Raw genomic sequence first — 25,300 nt, forward strand, 5'->3', positions numbered from 1 at the left:
TATATGCACATAGAGAAAATAATATAGATCACATCTAAAAATTTTATTTTGACATATACGTTTTAAAATTTTATGCTATTAAAAAATAAAAACATGATAGAGATATTAAAAATAGAGGGTTCAGACAATAGCACAGTTGATATTGAGTCGTATTTGTATTGATATCATACAAACACAGTTGATATTGGGTCGTATTCGTATTTTAATAAAAAGAAACTGAATAAAGTTTTTATCGTCTATGTTCATGTCAAATCTCTTCGCCCTATCAAGTTCCAAATCCCAAAAAAAATTCGAGAAATGTTCTGGTATCCCGAGCCATCATACCGAAGCATGTTCTCCAAGTAATTTAACAGAAAAATCTTCTAATATTGTCTAATTTTCATTTTCAGCACTAATATCTAAACATTTAAAGCTATGATTATAACATTTTAAAATGTTACTCGCAAGCATATAAACCTCTGTTTGAAAGCATTTATATATAGTTTTAACTCTCAACTACTTTTGTCTTCAAGCCAAAAAATGAAAGATTTTTTTTACCCACTTTTTTTATTTTTTTTCTCTGATCATTATAATTTATTTTCCGATGATCCGTAATGAATTTTATGAATCTAAAAATACGAATGTTTTCTATTCGACTTTATCTTTCAAATAAGATCCATGAAGAAATAATTTTGAGTAATTTTAAAGTCATTTGTTTTTTTAAAGTAAAACTCATGAGCACTTTCAATTTTCAAGTTTTTCAATCTCAGTCTACAACCATTAAAATTTTCAAGGCTTTGTACATGAGGTTTATATGTTTTGTAAATGAGCTTTGTAAATGCAGTGTTATTGTGGAGGTTTATATGCTTTGAAGTGTTATTGTTGAGATTTAAATTATTTGTACATGAGGTTTATATGTTTTATTCTAGAGATTTAAAGTGTTATTAATGAGGTTTATATGCTTGCACATGAGGTTTATATTATTTTGAAGCAAAAAAAAAAAAAAAAATCACAGAGATTTAAAATGGTAAAAAAAATTACAACACAAATATAACTTGAAAGTTATTATTCATGGATCTCATTTGAAAGAAAAAATCGGATAAAAAACGTTCATATTTTTAGATTCACAAAATTCATCACGGATCGTCGAGAAAATGAATGAGAATGATCAGAGAAAAAATAAAAATAAAAAAGTGGGTGAAAGAAATATTTACGTTTTTGGCTTAAAAACAAAAGTAATTAAGAGTTAAAACTATACAAATTTAGAATTTTAATGCTTGCAGATAAAGATTTGAATGCTTGCGAGTGATGCTGATTGGGCGGGTTGTATGGATGATCGTAGGTCCACTACAGGCTACTGTGTATTTGTTGGAGGTAATCTTGTATCTTGGCGTAGCAAAAAGCAAAATGTTGTAGCTAGGTCTATAGCTGAGGCTATGACAGTTAGTCTATGTGAGTTGATGTGGGTGAGAAACATGTTATGTGAGCGAGAAACATGTTATGTGAGCTATGCTTATTTAGAAGAGACTCCCTACAACTTTGGTATGACAACAAATTGGCAATTAATATTGTAAACAATCAAGTTCAGCATGATCACACCAAACATGTAGAGATTTATCGGTTCTTTATCAAGGAGCAATTGAATAGAGGAGTTTTGACTTTGAGCTATGTGAAATCACAAAAGCAATTAGCTAATTATTTAACAAAAGGATTAGATTCTAAATAGTATGATATCTTTTGTAACAAGATGGGAATGATTGACATCTATCGCCCATCTTGAAGGGGAGTGTTGAGTTATTTAGCTATATTAAGTTAATTAGTTAATGTTGTAAGGATCTATTTGTAAGAATGTATTACAAATATATTAATATAAAAGAGGGACCTTTTCGAGAAGGTTAACCCTTATTTAATCAACAAATAACTTCAAAATATCAATGCTAAAGAACCTTGAAATAAACAAAACAATAATTAAAATTATATGAATGATAAATAGATGTTTGCATGTAATTATTTACCACTTATTACAACCAACAAATGATAAATAGATGTTTGCATGTAATTATTTACGGAGAAAACTAAGAAAACATGATAATTAAACTAGCTTCTCAAAAAAGTTGTATGCTAGCTCAACCAAATGGTCGTCATCCCATTCGTTGCGGTATGTTTCAGGTTTGGCAGCTCTGTTCTCACTTGTTGCAACATACATCTCTTTTCTCCAATCCTCCACTGGTGGTAGGCCACACTGCTCGGCCAACCAATCATCATACTCAAACTATCATAGTAAAATGAGGAAGCATTAAAGCTGCTAATATTTTTTACTTCTTTATCATTGCTATTAGGATATTGATAGAAGGATAATTAAACAAAAAACACATGATGTTTGCAATATTTGTACTGAACAACCCCAAGCAATCTTTGTCCCTGTCTACACTCTACACCACCTAAACATTAATATTTATGCTTAACAGCAACTAGTGCACTTCTAAACACAACTAAGGTTGGTTTTCTGGGACCAATTACCATGTACTAATATGTGCTGCGTTCAGGATATATATATGAAATTAGAGCTAAGTAGTACTTGATAGCATTCCATATTTAAGAAAGGAATCCAGAGGCTCGGAGGCGCAACTAGAAAAATTAGATAGGGTGGACTAATGTTTAAAATGCATAATGCATGGCCGAAGCTTGAACCCAGGTCTCCCCAATAACAAATTAGAATTCTAACCACTAGGCTACAAGCACACATGTGATAATTTATGAGGACTGAACTATTATAAAACTTAAAGAAAAATAAACATTCAATTAAATTGCAATATAAATGATTAAAAATTTTGTAATTATAGGGGTGGCTGAGCATCCCATGGGCTATACATAGATCCGCCCCTGTTGATGCTGTTTGTGACTGCCAGGTTGTTTGAATAAGAAACTTCTTGTCTGATTAAGTAAAAAACTGAATTTATTGGACATTTCGTAGTACGCCATTGTATTAATTGGTAAATAACCTCAAATAGGTTCCTGTTAGATCCCTAGGAGAAATGATGAGGTTTCATTTTTGTACATGGAGAGGTACCTGAAAATCTGAGACGTTATGGGTATATCTCTTGGGCCATCCTTTCATCTCCACCTTATCATAATCAGCTTTCACATCTTTAATCATCTCTTCTTCTGATGGTAGTTCAATTCGACCCGACAAAATACCTGCCACCCATTTGCTTTGAAGTTCAAGCAATGGAAAAGGAATCACCTATGAAGTAATAAGTATTTACTTTAGTACAAAAGTCAACAAGACTTAGTTACCTATTGATAAGGAATTGTCAATTTGGTCCCTTCAGATACAAACGTTGAATTTAGTGCAAAAAGTCGGTTGTCATATTATGGTTTTGCTGTTAGCTACAGTGAAAAAGAAAAGTAAGTCAAGATTCCACAACAGCAGTGTCTAAATTTTGGACTGAGATTTACTTGGTATTCTAATCTCTCGATTTTATGCTTTTAGATCAATAAAAGATCCCTTTCAAATAAGGAAATTTCCAATAAAAAATATAAAACTTTCAATAAGGCAGTGATTGAAAAAGAAGTCCTACTTGTATTATCAATTTTTTAAAATTCCCAGCAAATTTCCAGCAAATTTCTTTAATGAATTTAAAGAAAATATAAAACAACAACAATAATGAACTTCAATGCCCAAATATCGCAAGGTACATTTCTCTAATCAGGTAAAGAGAAGATGTATGCCTGCACTAACCTTCCAAGGTATACCTATGAATGAAAGAAAAGGAGCAAGTTGCGGCAGAAAAACATGCTTGTACAGTGGGCCAACACAATTGTCATCCACAGTCAGAACTCCATTTGTCTCCAGGAAAGGAAAATGGTACTTGTAACTAGTTCGGTCATATTAAAACAAAGATAAAGATGTCCATCAGATAAGTATGGCAGGATAATTTTTAAATTGTCACGAGGACAAGAAACGAAGATGCATATATCATAGGACAAAATATTTCTTATGCTTAAATATGATGAATAATACAAAAAAAGGTAAAAACAGCAGAACCCCAAGGGATTTCAAGTTTTTTCAATTAACCACTGCATATTGTTATATTTCTAATTGACTTGCCACCATCCCCCTGCAAACTGGTAAATTACAAATATGAAACAATGATAGCAATCACAATGAGAGCTCTAATACGTAACTAAAAGTTCATCAATCAAACCCCAACTATACACAATTCTGTCTAAAGTAAAGCCTTAAATTATGCTCTCCCAAAGGATATTTTTTTTGTGTTTTCAGGATGTGGTGGTTCATTGTAAGTAAAGAAAGTTAGATTATAACAGTACGAGTTTGGGTGCTTACCCAGTACAATGCATGATGACATCAGCATAAACCAAACTTCCATCACAAAATACAACAGAACCACCTGCTTCTGCTCTCTCAATCTGGAGTTAATCTCAGAAATTAATATTGCAAATCACGATAAATATTTCTATAAATTGGTTAACTGAAAAAAAGTTTGCCAGGCACCATTTCAAAACCTTAATACAAAGTATCCCCACCTACCCGTTTTTTTCCCTAAGATTTTGTTTTACATACCCCAAATATCCTCCTTTTTCCAAATCCATACAGTGAGAAAGAGGGAGAAGGTATATATGGGGTGCCATCCTTCTTAGCAGAAATGTGATACTATCTGGTCACTCAAGGATACATACAACATAATGGATTCACGAAGGGTTAATCAGGAAATTGTCCATGAAATCCTTAAAAATGTACTCACCAGAATAGAAAGGTCTTTACCCTAGAATGAAACCACATGTTTTCATAGCTTGGAACCTTAGAAGGTATGGTACCAGTTGTAGAACGACTAGCAATGTGGACCTCCTTAGCAAATTGTGCAACATCCCTTGAAATATCTACTGCACTAGCAGAACTTCCAATGATTATTACGACCTGTACCACAATGAGTTTAGGAGACAAAACTCTCAATAGAACCAGTACTACCAGCCAGTACCAAGATTCGTTTTGGCCAGAATTTACTGGTATCAAGATGTATGGTTGACATGAGGTTGAATTTATAGACATGCCTGGTCAAGAAATGGCTCTGGTTCGCGGTAATTGTGGCTATGCATTTGCTTCCCTGGCCATGCCTCAATGCCTGAATAAATCCATATTAAGTACATTCAGCCATCAATTCTTGTTTTTTTATTAACATGGAAAACATCCATGAGCATATTAGCCCAACATTTGTAATTTTATAATTGAACCCCAATTGTAAAATGAAGGACAAATAAAACAAACACAAAAATGTCAAAGCCACTCCCCCTTCTTTATGTTAACTCAACTAAGCCACCTCAAGATTGCTTTATATGATTTTGATCCCAACACCATAATGGCTTTACTTAATTTTAATTCAATTCGCACATCAAGAGAGAGGAGGAAGAAAACGCTCTTGGGAATTTTGGGTAAATTTGTCAATTTGAATGGAGTACATACTTTCATTGCAATTTCCAGTTTCTGGAGTATAATTTTCACACATAATGCCACATATCATTTTGAAATATATCAATTATGAGCTGGCAACTTTGAAATAATATAATAATAAAAAAAATCTTCTTTTATTCTTCTTTTTCTTCTTACCGTTTTTTTTAAAAACACTATTCCAACTAGTCAAGCATTTACAGATACACACCCAATTTCGCCCTTAATGTATTGCAGGGTACTTGCCAATTTATGATTTAGCGAAAGCATACTAGGCCTCTAATACAAACTAAAAAAAATCAAATCTTTGCAACACAGAGGTTAATAAGATGCAGGGAAAAAAAAAAAAAAATCAAAGAGAGAGAGAAAGGGAATAATACCAGAAATCTCAGCAATGCGAGGTTCAGTAAAATGGCCATTGCAAACCACCACACCATCATACACTTCCCTCTTTTTGTCACCATTATTGCCCATCTCTCCCGATTTCACAATCCACCTCTTACCATCGACCTCCCTCTCTACTCTCTCCACCTCCGTACCAAACCGTATTAACTCAAGCAGCCCGAACTCCTCTGCGAAATTCTCCAGGTATCTCAGCACCTCTTCATGGCCCGGGAACCGGCGCGCATCCCCGCCGCCTCGTGGCACGAATGGGTAATCGAGAAAACCCATGGATTCTCGCGGAAGGTTTGTGCGCAGAGAGTGGTAGAGGCTTGAATGGACAATATTTCTGGCCGGATCGAGCCCGAGCGGGTCGGATTCCACCGCAGGGGTATAGACCCAGGTACCCCCTACGGAATTGCCCCGCTCAAAGACAACCACGCCGTGGCCTTCACGGCGGAGTTCGCGCGCTGCCACGAGACCTGCCGCGCCGGCGCCGACGACGGCGAGGCGGAGGTGAAGAGGAGATAGTATTGGCCGAGAAGCGAAGGAAGTCATTTCTTGGGCTGGTCTATGCCTGTGAATTAATTGATTGATTGGTGTGCACGAGGAGTTCGAGTTCGATGAAGAGAATTTGTTTGGTTCGACTTCGAATTGAAGGGAAAGGTCTGACGTCAGCTCGTGGGAACCAGTTGAAATACCCCGGATTTTATATGGCGTATTTATGTCCTACGGAAAAATATAATTATCCAACTTAAAAAATGTGGGCACAGAAAATCACATATTTTGAATGGTGAAACCATTGGCAAAACTAACTTCCACTTGAGCTATTATTTGGAGTACGTCCAAGTCCAACAACTACATTTGAGAGGATGGGAAGTTTCCAGAGTTAAACTTGTTCAAATTAGATACCAAAAATTATTAACAGCTAAACAATAGCTAAAACTTTTCAGATCCAAGCCTTGAGATTTATGTACATTCTGCATCAACCGAACATTGATAGTTTGCTGTGTCAATTTTAAGTCATGTACTAATTGAAACTATTTGTTGCTTAAATGAAACAGAATAATGCATAATTCCTCTATTGAATGATGATATCATGATTGTAGTTCAGAACAAAAACATGCACACTACCAAATATTCTCTAGAAAGATAAAAAGGACGTTATCTTATATTTCTCTTTAGACCGAGAAATTCTGTAAATTCAGAATTGAACCAAATAACGAAATATACATTTTGTCGTCGATTTCCGATGAGAGATTTATGATTTAATTCCATCTGAGCGGTGGGACCAAAGTATAAACCTGTCATTTTTTTCGAAGGACCGGATCAAATTCTTTATAATGAACCGAACTTTAATGTTCAAAAATAGGCTGAACTACAAAGGAAAGGGTGAATTCACATCCCCTCAGGTTACCTGACTGAGTACAATTGAAATAGACGCTTCATGATCGTTCTTTTAAATTGGCACGAATCTCAGAGAGCAAATAATGCTACCCCTGCGCCATCCCGAATAGGCACCAACTGACAATAAATCTGGGCCGTCTGTTTCAATTGTGTTGAATCAGATACCTGAGAAGATGCGGATCCGGAAAGGAATTCAGATCCAGTGAAGCAATTCAATCTTGGGTATTAAATCCGGACCGTCCGATTCGAATCCCAGATAATCTATCTGAAGTGGAGTGCACATATCCTGGAACATAAATTCGAATCCCGAAACAATCTCGATCGATGGATTCGAATCAAACGGTCTCGATCCAAAATCCAAAGATTGAGTTACTTTAGGGGATCCGGATCCTCCGAAAAGGGTGCGGGCAGGAGTAGAAAGTTGACCGGCATCACTATAATCATATTACCTACGGGTTTCTCTCAAAAAAAAAATCACTATAATCATATTAATCATATTATTCGGATCCTTTGTTGCATACACGTAAACGTACACCATGTGGCAATCATTAGGCATACATTCATGCCATTATGTTTTGAGTTTTTATATTGAGGTGCATTCAGCATGACCGGCTCTGTTGCTGGGTATCCAGGGTGACCTCTCCGGACTCCAAAATCCAAGAGGCCCAACAAAAAAAAAATAGTTTGTATATATATAAAAAATAATAATCTATATGTATTAAAAAGAAATAAAATATTAGAGTTCAAATTTTGCATATATATATAAAGGACTAAAAATTTTCAATAAATAGATATCTATTGACATATCAATAAAAAATTAGACTGACTAATCGCTTATGTAAATATTTCAACACCATATACTTATAAGTCGTTCTTGCATTTTAAAAGTCCAAATAATCGATTCAAACCGTTCAACATGATATCCACATTAAAACGTGTTTGGAGACCAAATTTTACATTTTTTTTGAATTATTTTACTATTTTTTAAGGTAGATAGAAAATAATTGTTTTTTATGATTCAGAATCAATAGATTTTCTACCTATCTTAAAAAATAGATAACCAATTCCAACAAATGTAAAATTTGGTCTCCAAGCACGTTTTAATATGGACATCATGGAATCGACTGTTTGGACTTTGAAAATGAAAAAATAATTTAATAGGCATATGATATTGAAGTACTTATAGAAGTGTATTAGCTGGTCTCATAAAAAAATTGTATATATGAAGGGCTCAAATTTTTCTTCTACTCCAGACCTCAAAATCTTCAGGACCGACACTGGCGTTCAGAGAAAGATTTTAAGGAAATAGTGCGTTGTAGATGCCTCAAATTAAGATGTTGAAAACCAATATTTATTGTTGCATTATTATGTCCAAGCTATAATATAATTATTAGATTATAATTTATTGTATCATTTTTTAACATGATAACAAACAATTTGTCCAAAAATAACAAATTTTAACTTTCCATAAAAAAAATTCTAAGCGGATGACTTTATTTAATAAAAAAATATATAAAAAAGACATGCAACGTGTGCATTAGTTGATTAGTTAACCACAAAACTTCATGTTTTTTTATGATTAGTTGATTACCGAATTGTTTAGAAATAGAAGGATCCCCATTTTAAGAAAAATAGTGTATTGAGAATTTTATTTTTTAATAAAAGAAAAACATTAATAATAAACTTTTGCCTACTCTAATGAAAATCCTGACTACGCGCCTTGACATCTAGCATGGTTAATATTTATTAATTTTTGTAATTTGAATCTCAATATGCTTAAGAATCTGAATGCTAGCACACTAGCACTATAAAACTTGGTTAATATTTATTAGACCAAGCTAGGGCCCAAGGCCGGAGAACCACTTCCCTTTTCTTCGAATTCCGGTGGCTAGGACTAGGAGAGTAGGAGGTGATCGAACACGCGGAATCAATGTGTGGATTTTTTTCCCCCGACCTCTGAGCTCTGATATTAATTGTAATTTGCATGTAATTATTTACTGATCGAGACATACTATAGAGAAACCAAGATACTTACACTAACTTCTCAAAAGACTTGTATGCTTTCTCAACCAATTAAGTGGTCGTCATCCCATTCGTCACGGTATGTTTCAAGCTACAAGCACCGCTTTTCTCCAATCTTCCACTGGAGGTAGGCCGCACTGCTCGGCCAACCAATCAACATACTCAAACTATCATAGTTAATAAACAGAAAACATACATGATTTTGCAATATTTCTACTGAACATCCTCAAAAAATCTTTGTAAACATTATTAATAGTTATTGTTAACAACTAGTGTATTTTTAAACACAACTATTGGCTTTTCTTGGATCAGTTACCATGCATGTTTCAATATGTGCTTGGTTCAGGACAGTGTTATAAAATACGGTTTTCATGCGGTATGCATATATAGTATACGGCCGCATATGCGGATTTTTTCATTAAATATAAATATTTATACCATCTATATCAAATATATTAAATATTTGAGTTATGTATATCAAATATATCAAATATATTAGAATGTTTATTAACAGACAAGTGAAATTTCTCACCTATTAACATTATATTAGATTATTCATATTAAGTATTAAATTTTTTTATTTTTTTTGGTGGGAAGCCCGTAGGCACTTTCATTGATCATGTTGGTTTAGTACAGATATGTTACATCAGTGAGAAGAACACTGTCTCATTCCCCTACTTATTAGATAACCTACGTAAAATATGAAAGCAAAGTTGAGAAAAGAGCAGTACATGGATAAACATAAAAGAAAACACAAGGGGGCATGAGGTACTGATGTAGCAGATGTCTAAAGGTGTGAGAAGAGGGGAAAGGTGCAGCCAGTGTAACTGAACCTTTCTGTCCGGGCTAGATTAGCAAGTTCATGAGCCTAGTAAACCTCTTCTCTTGGAATGTAGACGCAGCGATAGGCCATCTGATCATACAGTATGTGCTCTGTAGAAAACAAAACAATTGGGTCAAGCAAATCAAATTGATGTTTGTTTGAACCTTTTTTCTTTTCGGCCAATAGCCCGTAGGAAAATTACATAAATGGGCTGCATATGTGAAGGTGAATTTGTAGCCCTCTGCGCTAGGCTCTCCCCCTATTAACCGGTATATAATAAATATGCTGGAGCGGAGCAAATACAGTCCCACAATCATCAAACAAATAATTCAAAACATGAAACTCCTATAAAACAAGAGGGGGAGGCGCTAGATCAATTACCTAGACATCCGGACTCAGACTCAGATAATGGGGTTGGAGGTTATTTTTGGGTCTGAACTCAGATAATGGGTTTGGATCAGTGGAACCGCAGCATAATGATTTTTTATGCGGAATTCAACAGCAAATGCATATGTGGCTGCATATGCACCGCATAGAACCGCATTTTACTACACTGATATATGACAAATTAGAGCCTATTACTTATAGCATTCCATATTTAAGATAGGAAACAACAGGCTGTTCATGACTGCCAGGGTTGATTGTAAAAGAAACTTCTTGTCTGATTAAGTTAAAAACTGAAATTTTTTGACATTTCCTACCACGTTGTTGTATTAATTGGTAAATAACCTCAAATATATTCCTATTAAATCTACTGCAGAATTTGATGAGGTTCTATTTTTGTACGTGGAGAGATACCTGAAAATCTAAGTTGTGGGTATATCTCTTGGGCCATCCTTTCATATCTACCTTTTCATAATCAGCTTTCACGTCTTTAATCATCTCTTCTTCTGATGGTAGTTCAATTCGACCCGACAAAGTAATTGCCACCCATTTGCTTTGAAGTTCAAGCATTAGAAAAGGAATCACCTATAAATGATAAAATGAATTAGTATCACTTTTGTACATAAGTCAACTAGACTTAATTAACTATTGATAAAGAATTGTCAATTTGGTCACTTCAGATACTTAAAGTCAGTTGTTTGGCTTATTATGGATTTGTTGTTAGCTTCAGTGAAAGAGAAAAATAAGTCAAGTTTCCACAACAACAGTGTCTAAATTTTGGACTAAGATTTACTTGGTATTCTTGTGTAAAGGAGGCCTTCTTGTGTAAGGAATTTCCCATCAATAAAAGATCCAAATAAGGAATTTCCAATAAACATATTTAACTTACCCAAAAGAAAGTGATTGAAAAGGAGGCCTTCTTGTGTAATCAATTTTTAGAAATTCCCAGCAATTTTCTTATAACAATTTAAAGAAAATATAGAACAATAGCAATAATGAACTTCAATGCCCAAATATCAAAAGGGGGATGTCATGATGCACGTAAATAGAAGATGTATGCCTCCACTAACCTTCCAAGGTATACCTATGAGCTATGAATGAAAGAGAAGATGTCCATCAGAAAAACATGCTTGTACAGTGGGCCAACACATTTATCAGAACTCCATTTGTCTCCAGGAAAGGAAAATGGTACTTGTAACTAGTTCAGTCAGATTAAAGCGAAGGACAGAGATGTCCATCAGATAAGCATAGCAAGGAAAAATTTAAATTGTCTCTAAGAGAAAAAACAAAGACATGGATATGGTAGGATAAAAAATTTCTTCTTCTGAAATATGAAACAATTATATTTCTAATTGACTCCAAAAATGTTTTTAGTTTTTTTTTCATTTAACCACTGCATATTGTGCTATTTCTAATTGACTCGCACGGTCGCACCCCCATCCCTCTGCAAACTGGTAAATACAAATATGAAACAATGATAGCAATCACAATGAGAGCTCGGATACATAACTAAAAACATTAAATGTTATAACTCATAAATCAAACTCAAATTACACACAACTCTGTCTAAAATAAAGCCTTAAATTATGTTCCCAAAGGATATTTGTTATGCGCGTTCAGGCTAAGGTAGTTCATTGTAAAAGAATCTTAAAGTTAGATTATGACAGTATTTGTATGGATGCTTACCCAGTACAGTGGATGATGACATCAGCATAAACCAAACTTCCATCGTGAAACATAACAGAACCATCTGCTTCTGCTCTCTCAATCTGGAGTTAATCTCACAAAATTTGTATTGCAAATAGGGATTAATTTTTCTATAAATTGGTTTATTGAGAAGAAGTTTCTCAGGCACCTTTTAAAAACCTTAATATAAAGTATCCCTGCCACCCCGACCCCGTATTCTTCCCTAAATCCCTTTTTCCATACCCCAAATATTCTCCTTTTTCCAAATCCGCACAGGGAGAAAGAGGCAGAAGGGATATATGGGGTACCATCCTGCTTAGCAGAAAATGTGATATTTTCTGGGTTACTCAAGTATAGGTAAAACATAATGGATTCACTAAGGGTTAATCAGGATATAAAGGTCTTTACCCTAGAATGAAACCACATGTTTTCATAGCTTGGGACCTTTGAAGGTACAATACCAGTTGTAGAACGACTAGCAATGTGGACCTCCTTAGCAAATCGCGCCAAATCTCTTGATATATCTACAGTACTAGCAGAACTTCCAATGATTATTACAACCTATACCATGATGAGTTACAGAGACAAAAATCAATGGCACCAGTACGTACCAAGATGTATAATTGACATGAGATTGAATTTATAGACATGCCTGGTCAATAAATGGCTCTGGCACACGGTAATTGTGGCTATGCATTTGCTTCCCTGGCCATGCCTTAATGCCTGAATAAATCCATATTTCAGTACATGCAGCCATCAATTCCTTTTTCTTTTCTTTTTTTTAATTCACACATCAACCATATTAGCCCAACATTTGCAATTTCATAAGAACCCAAATTGTAAAATCAAGGATAAATAAACAATCACAAAAATGTCAAAGCCACTCCCCCTCCTTTTTGGAGTATAATTTGCAAACATAATGCCAGATAAGACATATATCAACTAGGAGCCGCCAACTTAAAAAAATATATATATTTTTTCCTTTTTTCTTCTTATTTTTCTTCTTTACATTTTGACATAAATCTATTCCAACTAGTGAAGCATTTACAGATACACACCCCAATTTTGCAGGGTACTTGTCAATTGATGATTTAAGAAAGCATACTTCGCCTCTAATACAAACTAAAAAATCAAATCTTTGCAACACAGAGGTTTAAGATGCAGAAAAAAAAAATAATACCAGAAATCTCTGCAATGCGAGGTTCAGTATAATGGCCATTACAAACCACCACACCATCATACACTTCCCTCGTTTTCTTACCATCATTCCCCATCTCTCCCGATTTCACAATCCACCTCTTACCATCGACCTCCCTCTCCACTCTCTCCACCTCTGTACCAAATCGTATTAATTCAAGCAGCCCAAACTCCTCTGCAAAATTCTCAAGGTATCTCAGCACCTCTTCATGGCCCGGGAACCGGCGCGCATCACCGTCTCTGCGTGGCACAAATGGGTAATCGAGAAAACCCATGGATTCTCGCGGAAGGTTTGTCTATGCCTGTGAATTGGTTGATTGGTGTGCACGAGGCGTTCGATGAAGAAAAGTTGTGAGAGAAGTTTTTTGGTTTGAATTCCTTGTGGGAATTTGAAGTTGGAAACAGGAAAGGTGTGATCGCGGGAACCGGTTGAAATACCCCGGATTTTATATGGCGTATTTATTTTCACCGAATTCAATTATATATATAGCTATTTAACTTAAATGTCTTTTGGGCACAGAACAGAAGATCAGATATCTTGAGCCGGTGAACGCCGACTTTATGGAAAATCCCAACCGTTTAAATACGTTCTGCACGAATCTCAAAGCATACATAATACTGAGGCACCGGACACGTCGGTCACGTAAAAGTTGAGATATCTCAGAGGATACGCACTCGTGAACGCGCCCTTTTGATTTATTTCCCTTTTTTTAATTGAAACGTGAAAGGTGAACTTGTTTACAGATGCATGTCCTGTAAAACCATGTGCAAAGTCAACTTCATGAAAAAAATGAAAGATAAAGGTTCAGATCAGGACGTTATATCAGATTTCAGTTTAGTTTCGGCCTAATTCTGGAAATTATAGGCACAAAATATCTCTTCTAAATTTTTGTAAGATAACGAAATATGGCTTTGTCAGAACAGCAAGCCTTGTCTTGTTCACAAGCAACCAGTACTACAAAGCTACCAAGTACGACAGACAGATTCAGTTAAAGAGAAAAATCAAGAAAGATATACACATATATAACATAAACAACAACAAAAGAAATCTTGTTCATGTACTCTAATTTTTCTCCACTTCACCAAAGACAAAAGAACCTACTTTATATTGACAAACTCTAATTTTTCTTTTCACAGATGCTGCAAGTTATCAAAGAGTAGAGTTTATAAATAGGCAATTGAATTCTATCAAAAATAAATGGGCACTTGAACCAGCAATTAAAATATTATTTTGGTAATTACTGTATATATATAAGCCTATACATAACAAATATCACCCATTTAATAGATGTTGCACTCTAAGACAATTCTCCTTTTATAAAATTGTCTTTTCCTGGCCTTAGAGGGAGGTTAATATAAAATGATCCAGATGTGTAAAACTAGAGGGAGGTTCAATTCTGCATCATTGCAGGTTCAAATCTCCCATATACCCTTTGGCCTTTGCAGAATGAGAGTAACTAGCTAGCTAGTACCCTCATTATATTCAAAATAACTAAACGACCTCTTGAGACTTCATCTCAACTAGTAGAAGAGATAATGAGAATTCTTTTATTAAAAAGGAGGTGAGGATATATGGAAATTTTGATACCTTACACACAATATATGTAAATTTTATACTTTTCCAATAAAATAAAAATAGTGAATCATGACAAGGACAAGGATACTCCAGCACATCTTTGACAGATTTTGTGTCACTATACTGTTTTCCCTCTTTAGTGTATTGGTATGCCTTGTCAAATGACCTGTTAAAAAATTAAGATGATGTTGTCAGTCACTATATATTTTAATTTGAAGTACTTTACGTAGGACCATAGTTTAAAAGGTAGGGCTTTGTGTAATGTTATTGTATGGGCAAACTTGGGCATTTGCAACATCATAAAAGAGTAGAACAACACTTTGCTTCTAAAAAATACAGATACAAAGGTAGTAGGGGCAAAGGGTTGACAGAGCTATATATTTTAAAGGGTGGGTATCAAAATATGGCAATTTTCAAACAAAAAGAAAGCAAACAAGCAAAGGAACATTGGATATTTCTCACTCTCCAACTAAGAATCAGCAATTTAAGCCTGGAATAAGGGCCAATGAGATGTAGAGATACAAATCTACATTGTGGTTTGGCCCAAAACAAATACTAAAAGGACCTTTAGCAATATCAATCACCAATTATCATATTTAGAAACAATATCATATTTAAAAGACCCAATATCTGAGAGACATAACGTAACTTCAGTTCTGATATGATATTTTTGCTCCCATCACCAAATTAAACGAACATCAAGCCAAACAGATTTAAATTTGGATTCCAAGTCCTATCAATTCTTTAAGTGAAAGCTTAGTAGTGTTAGCATAACAACAACTAATGTCAATTTCATTGTTTATGTTCAACTCAAAGTTTAGTTTGGACAGTTCAGTTTTATTTTCAAATATGGTAAAATGCTGGCTCAAGAAAAGGGATACATACAGAGGGAATTTTATTGTGGGGTCCTCTGACAAGATAACCATCTGCTCTTGTATTTGTTGAAGTATATCAGCCGCCTCACAATCCATAACCACCCTGGCTCCACTAGGAGTCTCTGTAAGAAAAAATTTGTATCTTTTTTAAACAAAGATGAGCTAATATTAATAATGTACAGTATTTGCTACATCCACTGGAATCAATAAATAATGATAATGATATTGTAATAAAGAACTAGATTTAAAACTAACAACGAGACATCAGAACTTACCCAGTTGGAGCTTTACATCAGTGTCTCTTTTTGGAGGTTTTTTAGAAGATGAATAGATGCCCCCTTTTCCAACAGCCTTTCCAGAACTAAACCCCTTACCATCTTTTCCTGATGTGCCTTGTACAGTTTATATTATGTTTAGTTGCACAGTAAGAGTAACAGAGCTAAATTAAGGTATAATTGTATGACCGATGCAAAATTGGAATTAATGGAGACCAAAACGCATCATTCAAGCTTGTTTTACACTTAAGTGAGGTCAATTTGGCATAATTTTGGCATTGTTACAAATTACAAATAGCACTGCCATTCTAGCAATGACTGGACCATACTTTAGCTTACCAGACACATTAGTTTATCATACGAATAAGACAAATTCAAATTAAATAAAACTAATACCTTTCGAAGACAATTTTCCATTTGATTTAGAGAAATCAATCTCTTCAATAAAACCTATCAAATGAAAGAAAACACAATTGCTTTCTTAATAGTATATAATGAATACCGTATTCTAAAACAAGCATTGCAAGTTCGACCGGCAACAACATCAGATACAGTAAAATATTGTTTTTCCAACCTCAATTAGACCCAAATTAGGCTCAATATCTCCTCCGTTATGTCCTAATAGAGCTTAAATTGTGCAACCAAGCCTCAATTTTGCAAGTTCAACGGGCAACAACATCAGATACAGTAAAATATTGTTTTTCCAGCCTCAACTAGACCCAAATTAGGCTCAATACATCCTTCATTATGTCCTAATAGAGCTTAAATTGTGCAACCAAGCCTCAATTTTAAAGTAACTTTATGTAATTAACCCTCAATTGTACAACCATGTTGCAATCAACTCAGTTTCACCTCATTCAGCCACAACTCACTCCTAGCAGTATCAACAGGTTACACACCAAGGAAGGAAAGAACAGAGAGAAAGAGAGCAGTTCCCTAATCATCCAAATAGTATTGCAATTATAACTAGCAATATCAAGGTCTTTACAGAGAACCCTATGAGCTAGTATAAGAGGAATCTTTTTTTCCTGTAGTAATAAACAGGAAACAGACAAATACATGCAAGATAAATGTACCTTCGGAGTCAGAATCTGAGTCTATCTCGACAGGTGATGCATTCACAGGCTCTTTCTCTCTTCCACTTGAAGATCCTATATAATCATGAAAAAAGGAATTTTATCTTTTATTTGTACATAATAGAAGGACTCGCATTGCATATAAGAAAACATAGTGAAACATAACCTGGTATAGTCTAAAGTTCAAGTAAATAAGAATGATAGTAACCCCTCAATTGACAAAGCTTAACTAGCCCTCTGAACAGTGTATTATAGCAAATTGAAAGTCCCGACTGAAATTGGAGGAAGAAAATAATTTATTCTATTTCTATTTTTGCATGAGGAACAGTAGTAGAACTTTTCACTGTCTTTACCAGTTTCCAGGAAACAAAAAATAGACTCATCTGCCTTTGAAACAAAAAATTGATATTGAAGCGAAACAACTATTAATGGTAAACAGAGATCAAATCCCACAACTGACCTATATTAATCTAGCTGAATGCACCACATCGACATTGCACAAAGTCGGTTTCTACACGCTAGGTGAAAATGAAAAAGAAATCAAAGAGAAAGAAACACAAACCACGCTTCGAAGCTACCACTTTAAAGGGGGTTTTTCCCTTCCCAGCATAACCCTTTTCGCCTTTCTCCATTGCACCGATCGAAGATTCGCCTTCGACCTCGAGAGCAAACCCTGGGATTAGGGTTTATACCTCTCCTCGTACCGTGCGGTTAATGCACGCTGTTAAAATTAGATACTTGTTATATATCTCAGAGAAGTATTAAACCTCTTATTCGTTTGCCCTTTTTACTCGTTTATATAAGTGTTGTAAAAAATGGTTTGCGCTCGTTCGACGGAGAGATTATAAGTTATTAATACTTATGCAACTGATTAATTAAAATTATACGTACGATTAATTGTTTTTATTAAAATTATATGTATATATTCATAATTTATTTAAAAAAATTCAACTTATTAAATTTAATTTAATTTGATTCTATTATTATAACATGATACTACGCTTGTTTTTTCTTAATAACAATACAGAAGCGCTTTATATGGATAAGTAACACATTTATTTAATAAAAAAATATAAATTAAATAATTAAGCTTTTTCAATATAAAATCACTAAATCTAATTTATGATAACAAATTAACATGTCATACTAATTGAAAAAAAAATACATTATATAAATAATAGAATAATTAATCAATTTAAAAATAAAATAGAATAATTAATCAATTTAAAAATAAGTAAGAAAAAACAAATATAAAAAAAATATTGGATGCATATCCAAGTACAAATAAAACTACAATATATGATTTATAAAATTTATTATTACACACTATCACAAAAAAATGTGAAAATATTCACTGGAATAAACGAGAATAAACGAGAATAGACGGCCGATTAATTGTTTTCATCTGCAAATAGACTTTTATTACGTATATTCGTAACGATTTAATCACCGTTAACGATTAAACGGTCATTAATTAGCCGTTAAGCATATTTTTTACAACACTGGTTTATATTCAATTATTCATTGATCGAACAGTGGTACAAGTAATAAAAGTGTTTGCTAACTTACTAAATAATTGTATAGATTAAAAGAAAAATTGTAGACGTTATCTAACACCTCGATTATAAATATCTAAACAGCTTTTTTTGAAATAATTGATAAATATAATTTATATATTATAAATTTCCATGAGTGAGGTTGTGATACTGTTTATAGCGCATATTAATTTGTATCTTGAGTTGATATTTTTGTTTTTAAAGTTCAACAGGTAATTTGAACTTTTCAATATGATTTTTATGAAAATATAATCTTAGAGCATCTATATCTCTAGTACTATTAGAGTTTCTAATTCGATGTAGTAGTTTCTAATTAGTTTTAGGAATGTGAGAGATTTCTTATTTAAAAACTACGCAGTAAAGTTTCTTATTAAAAAATTGTTTATAAATTCCATACTGATTAAATGATTGATTCAAATTATTTATCGTTTTTAATTTATTACTTACATGATTTAATAAAAACTCTAAAATAAATTTGAAAAATAAAAAGTAATTAATAATTATTTAAAAACTCATTTGATTTCTAAAAAGTAATTAATAATTATTTAAAAACTGATCTGAGTTAGTGAGATTAGGTGCCTCATCTGACGTTAATGTAAAGGTTCTCTGTACCTGGGCCTATCTCTACCAAAACCAGGCCCAGCCCATCTTATAATACCAAATATTCCCAGCCGACATCTACCTAGGGGTGTCAATGGTACTTTTTAGCCGTTTACCCGACCCGTATCGTATTCGATAAGGCGGGTATGGATAAGGGTTTTTTTTTCGTTAGCTTATTGGATATGGGTATGGGTAAGAATTTTTTTTCGTTAAATAAATGAGTAAGGGTATGGGTAATGACTATTTCGTACCCGTTACCCTATAGGGTAATTATAAAATCCAAATATATATTCAATTCAATTTTCAACCCACTTAAATGTATACTCAATTCAATTTTCAACCCACTTAAATGTATACTCAATTCAATTTTCAACCCACTTAAATGTATACTCAATTCAATTTTCAACCCACTTAAATGTATATTTGTGTTTTTGAATTTTTATTCTTTATAAAAAATAATTTAGTTGGAATTGATTGCACATTTATTTTATTTTTTATTAGAAATGCAATTATATATATGTGTTAAAATGAGTGAGTTTTTGATGTTTAATTTGTAAAATATAATAAAACTAATTATTATACTAGTATATTATCCGTTATTCACCCGCTACCGTTTCGTTATCCGATAATATTAATGGGTAAGGGTAGGGTAAGATCAATTTTTAATGGATATGGGTAGGGTATGGGTAAGGTCAATTTTAATGGGTATGGGTATGAAAATATCTCCACCCGACCCGTACCGTACCCATTGACACCCCTACATCTACCGATTTCGTTATTTAAAGAACTAACAACTGAAAACAATCATATGGAATTATAGTTTTTTACTTTTTTTAGGTCTCTAGACTCTAGTAGGAGTTTCTATTTAAGGAACCGTTTGTTTCCAATGAAGATATTATCGCGGAATATGCGTACAAACATGAGCAAATAAAACAGCCGAGTTCGCCTTCCTGACAGTAGTTTACCAGTCTTTCATAAGCAAATAAAACACAAGTTGAGTAACCTCTCAAACATACAAATTTCTTTACAGAAACTAAATTGCCAAAAACAAATGCTATACACTACACATGTTAGCTAAACGTCTAACATGACCATACTGTCATTGCACATCCAGACGGATGCTTAAACATGATCAGAAAAAAGCAATTAAAATCCTTCATAAAATTTGTAGGAAAAAAATATTAGAAAAAGTTGACCGAAAGGTGCATCGAGTGGCCTGGAGGTTTCTGTTTCATTCACTGTACAGGACAAAAAACTGAAGAGCAGTATCTCCAAGAAACCCGGTAGATCTCAATCACTTGTCTTTTTCTTCCCTCTTCTTTTTTTTTTTTTAATAACCGAGTGATTCAAAACCGACCTCAAAGCACCCTTATATTTGAATTCATACTGAGTTTGAAACATCTGTCTGCATTATTTTGCTCAATAGCTTCTGGTCGGGCAGAGAGGATCATAGTCGTATGCTTCTCCTGCTTTGACGAATCTACCCTTCACTCGCCTCCTGACATCAGCCCTAGCCTTGCGAGAGGCATACCTTATTTTCTTCTCAAACCTGTCCAATACAAAGTATCCATCAGTTTAAACTATTTTGACCAACTACTTGCAATTGATTCCAATTCTGAATTTCCCTGCAATAGCCTGGTGCTGTCACCAAGAAACTTCAACCATCGTGGACTAGTTGCAAATTCAGAGAAGGGGACTAGTTTGCAAATTTTCACAATACCATGAAACTTCAACCATCGTGGACTAAGCTCACATGCCAAAAAGATTTAAACCCATGAAATTTGCAATTAAAACTAAATTATCAAATAATAGGTGATAAAAAATGACACTAATTATTTTTCAGAACTTTGAATACTAGGGGTGAAAACGGAGCGGATAATGGTAAAACCATATTCATATCCTTTTTTTCATTTTCTGGATACGGATACGGAGCGGACATCAAATGAATACAGATCTGGATCAGATATTTATTAAAATAATATAAAAAATATTAACGTTCGTAATATTTATCTAATTATAATGGTAATAATACAAATTTTTCATAATATATATTAAAATATACGATATATATCTACTATTCATATACAGATAATTGAAACGTAAAACCATATCAGTATCCTTATCCACACGGATATTTGGATATCGGATATCCACATCTAAGTTTTCGAATACGGATTGGATATTATCCATACCATTTTCACCCCCCTATCGAATACACAGATTTTTTATCAAATAATGAAAAAAGAGGGGACTGTTTCCTAACAAATATGAGATGAGGAGAAAAAAAGAAAAGCTCACTTTCTCTTCTTCTTCTTCTCCTTGTAGCGGTTAAGAGCACAGTCTCGGCTAACACTGGCCAAGGAACAGGTGTCAGGTCCACCTCCATTAGATGCAAACCAAGGCGGCTCTCCTATGAGGAGCGGCGAAGATACCCCACAGTCTTGATAGTCCCCTGCACTGCTCTCTCCAGTCAGGCCTGAAAAGGAGAGAGATAGGCTCGACCTTGCTTGCCTCACCGGAAAGCACAAACCTGAGTCTTCTTTGGAGGCCCCCGGATTTGTCATCAGTGGATCAGATGAGACAGCCATGCCTGGAGCTGCTTGTGTGGCCTTAAACTGGCCAACAGAATACAAGTGATTGAGTGAGGAGGTACAAGGCATATGCCACGAGTGTATAATTCCAGAGTTATTTAAAAAGCGTATATTTTGCTTAGCATTCTTACTGGTTACTTTTAAGTACAGTTCTAAATTTTCTGGTACAGGTACAGGGGCATAAAACCAACATAACAGCATACCAATTTCTACTTATCAGAAAGGTATATGACCCAACCGATATGATACCAAAATGACTCAAAGGTGCAATGCATATTCTGACCTAATTTTAATTTCGAGTATTTTGCAACTATGTCATGCAAAACCTTTTTTAAACTTCAACACTACATTCTACATACCCCCCCCCCCCCCCCCCCCACCCCTTAAAACATTACCATTTTGGCATTTTCAGAAATGGCATAATGTTAAACTATATTCAGAGTCAAAGTTCCTTGCCAGCGAATAAACACCAAAATGACATTTCTGGATAAGTAATTTTCTCAACTAGTTTGAGTTTTAATACAAGGTCTAAGTGCCTTAAATACTCCCATTTTTTTCTTTGTGGCTGTGACTTTCATGTATGAGACAAATTTAATCCTAGCTGATCAGCCCATCTAAAACAACTTGCCATCCAAATGAACAACAAACCCCCAAAAAATAAATTAAAGAATAGAAACCTCAGTGCCAAAGTCGGCATGGCGGTTGGAATCAGCTCCTGAAGCTTCTTTCATTTCAAAATAGGTGTCAATGCCAGCATCATCGAAAAGCTGACCTGGCTGCATTTGGGATCCTCCACCAAACAGCTCTTCATAGTTCTCAAAAGTAAGGTCGACATCTTCCATGCATAGTTCTTCATACATGGTGTCTTTGCCATAACTGACTTCCTCGTCAACACCTGAGTACTGCTGCATAAAAAGTTCTATATCAGTATCACTCGTATTAAATAAATGAAGTACACCACCAAAATCAATTCACGTCTCTTCTGGTAAGAGCAGACACCGAACAGATTTCTGGATCACAATTTCTTTTCTGTTTCTCATTTTTTTATCACACATGATGTTTTCTTGCACAATTGAGGGTTAAGTTGATGTAAAATTGGGTTAAAGCAAGGTAGTTATACAATTAACTATAAACCGGAGGCCTAGTTCCTCATCAAAAGCTTAATTAATTGCAACTCTAATACAACAATTGAGCTTATTTTTGGCTCAATTTGGTCAAACTGTTCCAAATTTGTGCATATCAGAAAACTAGATAGACTCTGATAAAGAGTAAATGTAAGAGCTGACAGCCAAATATTCAGAACTTCAACAACTGTTAATAGTTGAAACCAAAATATTCATGAGGTGCAGTTATATTTCGAAGAAACCAAAAATATAAAATATAGAACAGTTCTCTCAACCTTAGAAGCATCCTGATTATCATCCTCATAGGGGGACAGGGTATTATCTCCAGTTCGCGAACATGAGCCAATCCAGGGATTGCTAACCTTCTTCATACTAACCAGCTTCCCCTCCTCCGCCCCGCTATCGCTCTCAAAATTTGTTCCCCCACAACTCTTGCTCCCATTCTCGCTAATACTCATCATGCTAAACCCCTGCGCACAATTTGGTTCATTATCAGGCGTGACAAATGACCATAACCTCGACAGCTCAGCAGACGAAGGGCAGCCAGAATAGCAGCTGATCGGCTGTCGCTTATGCCCTGCACGGCCGTCTACCTGGTCATGTCCTGCCCAGTCACAATTCTGACATAGGGATGAGTTTTCGTCAGTGCAACGCACCACTGCTGGCTGGGTCTTGCACTGGTCACACAACAGAGTGCGTGTGTGACGCTTAGAGAGTGCATTTGCTGAGTGAACATTGCGGTCACATGACAGACACAGAGAAGCCGCATCAGATCGGCAATAGACCATCGAGTTCTGCTCCCCGCAGAAGTCGCATAAGGGACTCATTATTGGCTGGCTTTTCCGGTGCTGCACGAAAGGTCGCACTGCCAGGAGCAACAAAAATGCTATACAAAACTAGAACAATGACATTGTTAGATATAAAATTAGGCACTTTTGTTGGCAAAAAATGATGTTTGAAAGCTTTCCGGACAAGATGCAACAAATCCATAGGCTTTTTTATTCAATTTGTAAATAGCAAATAACCAAGGGGTTTATGTGTTAGTATTTATGAGAAGTTCACTTGTATAAACCTCTATTTTCCTTTTATGGAAACAAAAAAGAAGCTCGTTGATGTTCCTCTTTTAGGAGTGATAAACACATGCAACAAGAGAAAAACAATTACCTTTTGCAACCCATAAAATTGAGGTTTCACCAAAGAGGCAAGCATTTATTAGGCTTTTATCAGATTTAGCTTCTACTTCAGTGCATAGGGTAAGGGGACAGATAACTAATTTTATACCGACCATGATTAAATAATCCACGTGAAAATGAAATATTCAGATTTTATAAAGGTTTTTGTATTAATATATAATAAATAATATAATTTGATTAATCATGTGTTGTCAGTTGACTCTTAGTAAAATCAACCAAAAATTGGTATTAAATTACTAAAAAAATATTATAAAAATCGTACCACAAGAAATCTCGTTTTCAGAACTCTCAAAATCATGCTTTGGAAAAAATAGCTTCCTAGGAAAGCAAAACAACTTTTCCGCCTTCTATGAAACCCCGCAAAGTTTCAGATATTATTGCTTTTTTTTCAATCAAACAATATTAAAAAAAAAAAAAAAAAAAAATCCAATGAGATTCTATATATCCGGTTATTTCCCATCGAGGCTTTCAAGCTCAAATTAGAAATTCGAAAAATCGAGAAACCAAATCTTTGCTCTGTAGTTAGATTTGCAGAAGGTTCGACAGAAGATACTCCATGGCAACAAAAGAAGCAATCTAAATAGGAAAAAAGAGTAAGAAAATAGAAAAAAAAAGTCATATACTCACCGAGAATAACTGTAGAAAACTCCCAACTTTTCCTCCTTCAAAACAGTGAGATTATTTAATTGAACTGAATTCAGCGCAAGCTATTTTTCGATTTTTTCTTAAGGAAAAAGGGAAATTAGTTCAGAGAGAGAGAGAGAGAATGAGGAGCCAAGAGGCAAGCAAGGGGATGAGGTGGTGGGGTGTGGGCCCTATTAAGAGCTCGTGAAAAGGTGACCTTTTGCACTTTTTTGTGGTAATATTGTAATTAGCGCATAGGATAAGGGTTCATCTTGACCTAAATATTGCATGGACCAGGACTTTGCAATTGCAACCCTGGCAAGTGGAACTAGGGATTAATTATAATTTTGTGTAAATTTCGCTAAAGGTCACTCAACTTTATTGTTTGTCACCAATTGATTACTAAAATTTGATTTGTTTCTTTTTAGTCACTCAACTTTATTATTTGTTTCAATTAAGTAACT

At 34.5% G+C, this 25,300-nt stretch overlaps 3 protein-coding genes and 1 pseudogene across 12 annotated transcripts; all 4 read right to left on the reverse strand.

Moving 5' to 3' along the window:
- Nucleotides 1-1,932: 1,932 nt before the first annotated feature.
- On the reverse strand, nt 1,933-13,707 carry LOC144560371 (flavin-containing monooxygenase FMO GS-OX-like 4). Of its 4 annotated transcripts, XM_078309547.1 has the most exons (8): nt 13,649-13,707; nt 5,827-6,404; nt 5,053-5,123; nt 4,766-4,918; nt 4,328-4,410; nt 3,722-3,857; nt 3,050-3,223; nt 1,933-2,251 (listed from the first exon to the last, which is right to left on the reverse strand). In XM_078309547.1, exons 2-8 carry the CDS (start codon nt 6,383-6,385, stop codon nt 2,072-2,074), a joined length of 1,356 nt encoding a protein of 451 aa, XP_078165673.1. In that variant the 5' UTR covers nt 6,386-6,404; nt 13,649-13,707; the 3' UTR covers nt 1,933-2,071. The 4 variants fall into 4 exon arrangements, with proteins under 4 accessions (XP_078165673.1, XP_078165674.1, XP_078165672.1 ...); XM_078309548.1 differs by lacking the exon at nt 13,649-13,707 and having other exon boundaries at nt 3,050-3,177; nt 3,736-3,857; nt 5,827-6,458; XM_078309546.1 differs by lacking the exon at nt 13,649-13,707 and having other exon boundaries at nt 5,827-6,457.
- LOC144560314 (flavin-containing monooxygenase FMO GS-OX5-like) lies at nt 9,266-14,824 on the reverse strand (annotated as a pseudogene). The gene is made up of 8 exons (XR_013513358.1): nt 14,819-14,824; nt 13,330-13,642; nt 12,802-12,872; nt 12,558-12,710; nt 12,150-12,461; nt 11,534-11,661; nt 10,878-11,048; nt 9,266-9,423 (listed from the first exon to the last, which is right to left on the reverse strand). The product of XR_013513358.1 is annotated as a flavin-containing monooxygenase FMO GS-OX5-like (transcript).
- Nucleotides 14,825-14,833: 9 nt separating this feature from the next.
- Nucleotides 14,834-17,901, reverse strand: LOC144560373 (uncharacterized). Of its 4 annotated transcripts, none has more exons than XM_078309553.1 (6): nt 17,714-17,901; nt 17,149-17,223; nt 16,469-16,522; nt 16,073-16,180; nt 15,808-15,919; nt 14,834-15,088 (listed from the first exon to the last, which is right to left on the reverse strand). In XM_078309553.1, exons 1-6 carry the CDS (start codon nt 17,778-17,780, stop codon nt 14,839-14,841), a joined length of 666 nt encoding a protein of 221 aa, XP_078165679.1. In that variant the 5' UTR covers nt 17,781-17,901; the 3' UTR covers nt 14,834-14,838. The 4 variants fall into 4 exon arrangements, with proteins under 4 accessions (XP_078165679.1, XP_078165678.1, XP_078165677.1 ...); XM_078309552.1 differs by having other exon boundaries at nt 17,711-17,898; XM_078309551.1 differs by having other exon boundaries at nt 16,073-16,189; nt 17,714-17,895.
- A 2,350-nt stretch (nt 17,902-20,251) lies between these two features.
- Nucleotides 20,252-25,061, reverse strand: LOC144560384 (zinc finger protein CONSTANS-LIKE 9-like). Of its 3 annotated transcripts, none has more exons than XM_078309566.1 (5): nt 24,840-25,061; nt 23,295-23,905; nt 22,573-22,800; nt 21,603-21,919; nt 20,252-20,853 (listed from the first exon to the last, which is right to left on the reverse strand). In XM_078309566.1, exons 2-5 carry the CDS (start codon nt 23,844-23,846, stop codon nt 20,724-20,726), a joined length of 1,227 nt encoding a protein of 408 aa, XP_078165692.1. In that variant the 5' UTR covers nt 23,847-23,905; nt 24,840-25,061; the 3' UTR covers nt 20,252-20,723. The 3 variants fall into 3 exon arrangements, with proteins under 3 accessions (XP_078165692.1, XP_078165694.1, XP_078165693.1); XM_078309568.1 differs by having other exon boundaries at nt 22,573-22,797; nt 24,840-24,997; XM_078309567.1 differs by having other exon boundaries at nt 23,295-23,884; nt 24,840-24,973.
- Nucleotides 25,062-25,300: the final 239 nt, after the last annotated feature.

Source organism: Carex rostrata, chromosome 10, assembly GCF_964058835.1.
Source record: "Carex rostrata chromosome 10, lpCarRost1.2, whole genome shotgun sequence".
Taxonomy (NCBI): Eukaryota; Viridiplantae; Streptophyta; class Magnoliopsida; order Poales; family Cyperaceae; genus Carex; species Carex rostrata.

Bases quoted from the DNA above. Each gene is read 5' to 3' on its own strand.
- LOC144560373 (XM_078309550.1), bottom strand. From the start codon at position 17,780: ATGGAGAAAGGCGAAAAGGGTTATGCTGGGAAGGGAAAAACCCCCTTT. The intron at 16,190-16,468 runs GTATTAGTTTTA...AAACTGTACAAG, and splicing joins TGGAAAATTGTCTTCGAAAG to GCACATCAGGAAAAGATGGT. The intron at 15,920-16,072 runs GTAAGTTCTGAT...TTTTTCTTACAG, and splicing joins TGATGTAAAGCTCCAACTGG to AGACTCCTAGTGGAGCCAGG.
- LOC144560384 (XM_078309566.1), bottom strand. From the start codon at position 23,846: ATGAGTCCCTTATGCGACTTCTGCGGGGAGCAGAACTCGATGGTCTAT. The intron at 22,801-23,294 runs GTTGAGAGAACT...CTTTTTATGCAG, and splicing joins ATAATCAGGATGCTTCTAAG to CAGTACTCAGGTGTTGACGA. The intron at 21,920-22,572 runs GTTTCTATTCTT...TCTGTTGGCCAG, and splicing joins ATGCCGACTTTGGCACTGAG to TTTAAGGCCACACAAGCAGC.
- LOC144560371 (XM_078309547.1), bottom strand. From the start codon at position 6,385: ATGACTTCCTTCGCTTCTCGGCCAATACTATCTCCTCTTCACCTCCGC. The intron at 4,919-5,052 runs GCATGTCTATAA...ATTGTGGTACAG, and splicing joins CAGAGCCATTTCTTGACCAG to GTCGTAATAATCATTGGAAG. The intron at 2,252-3,049 runs GTACCTCTCCAT...TTACTATGATAG, and splicing joins ATAACGTCTCAGATTTTCAG to TTTGAGTATGATGATTGGTT.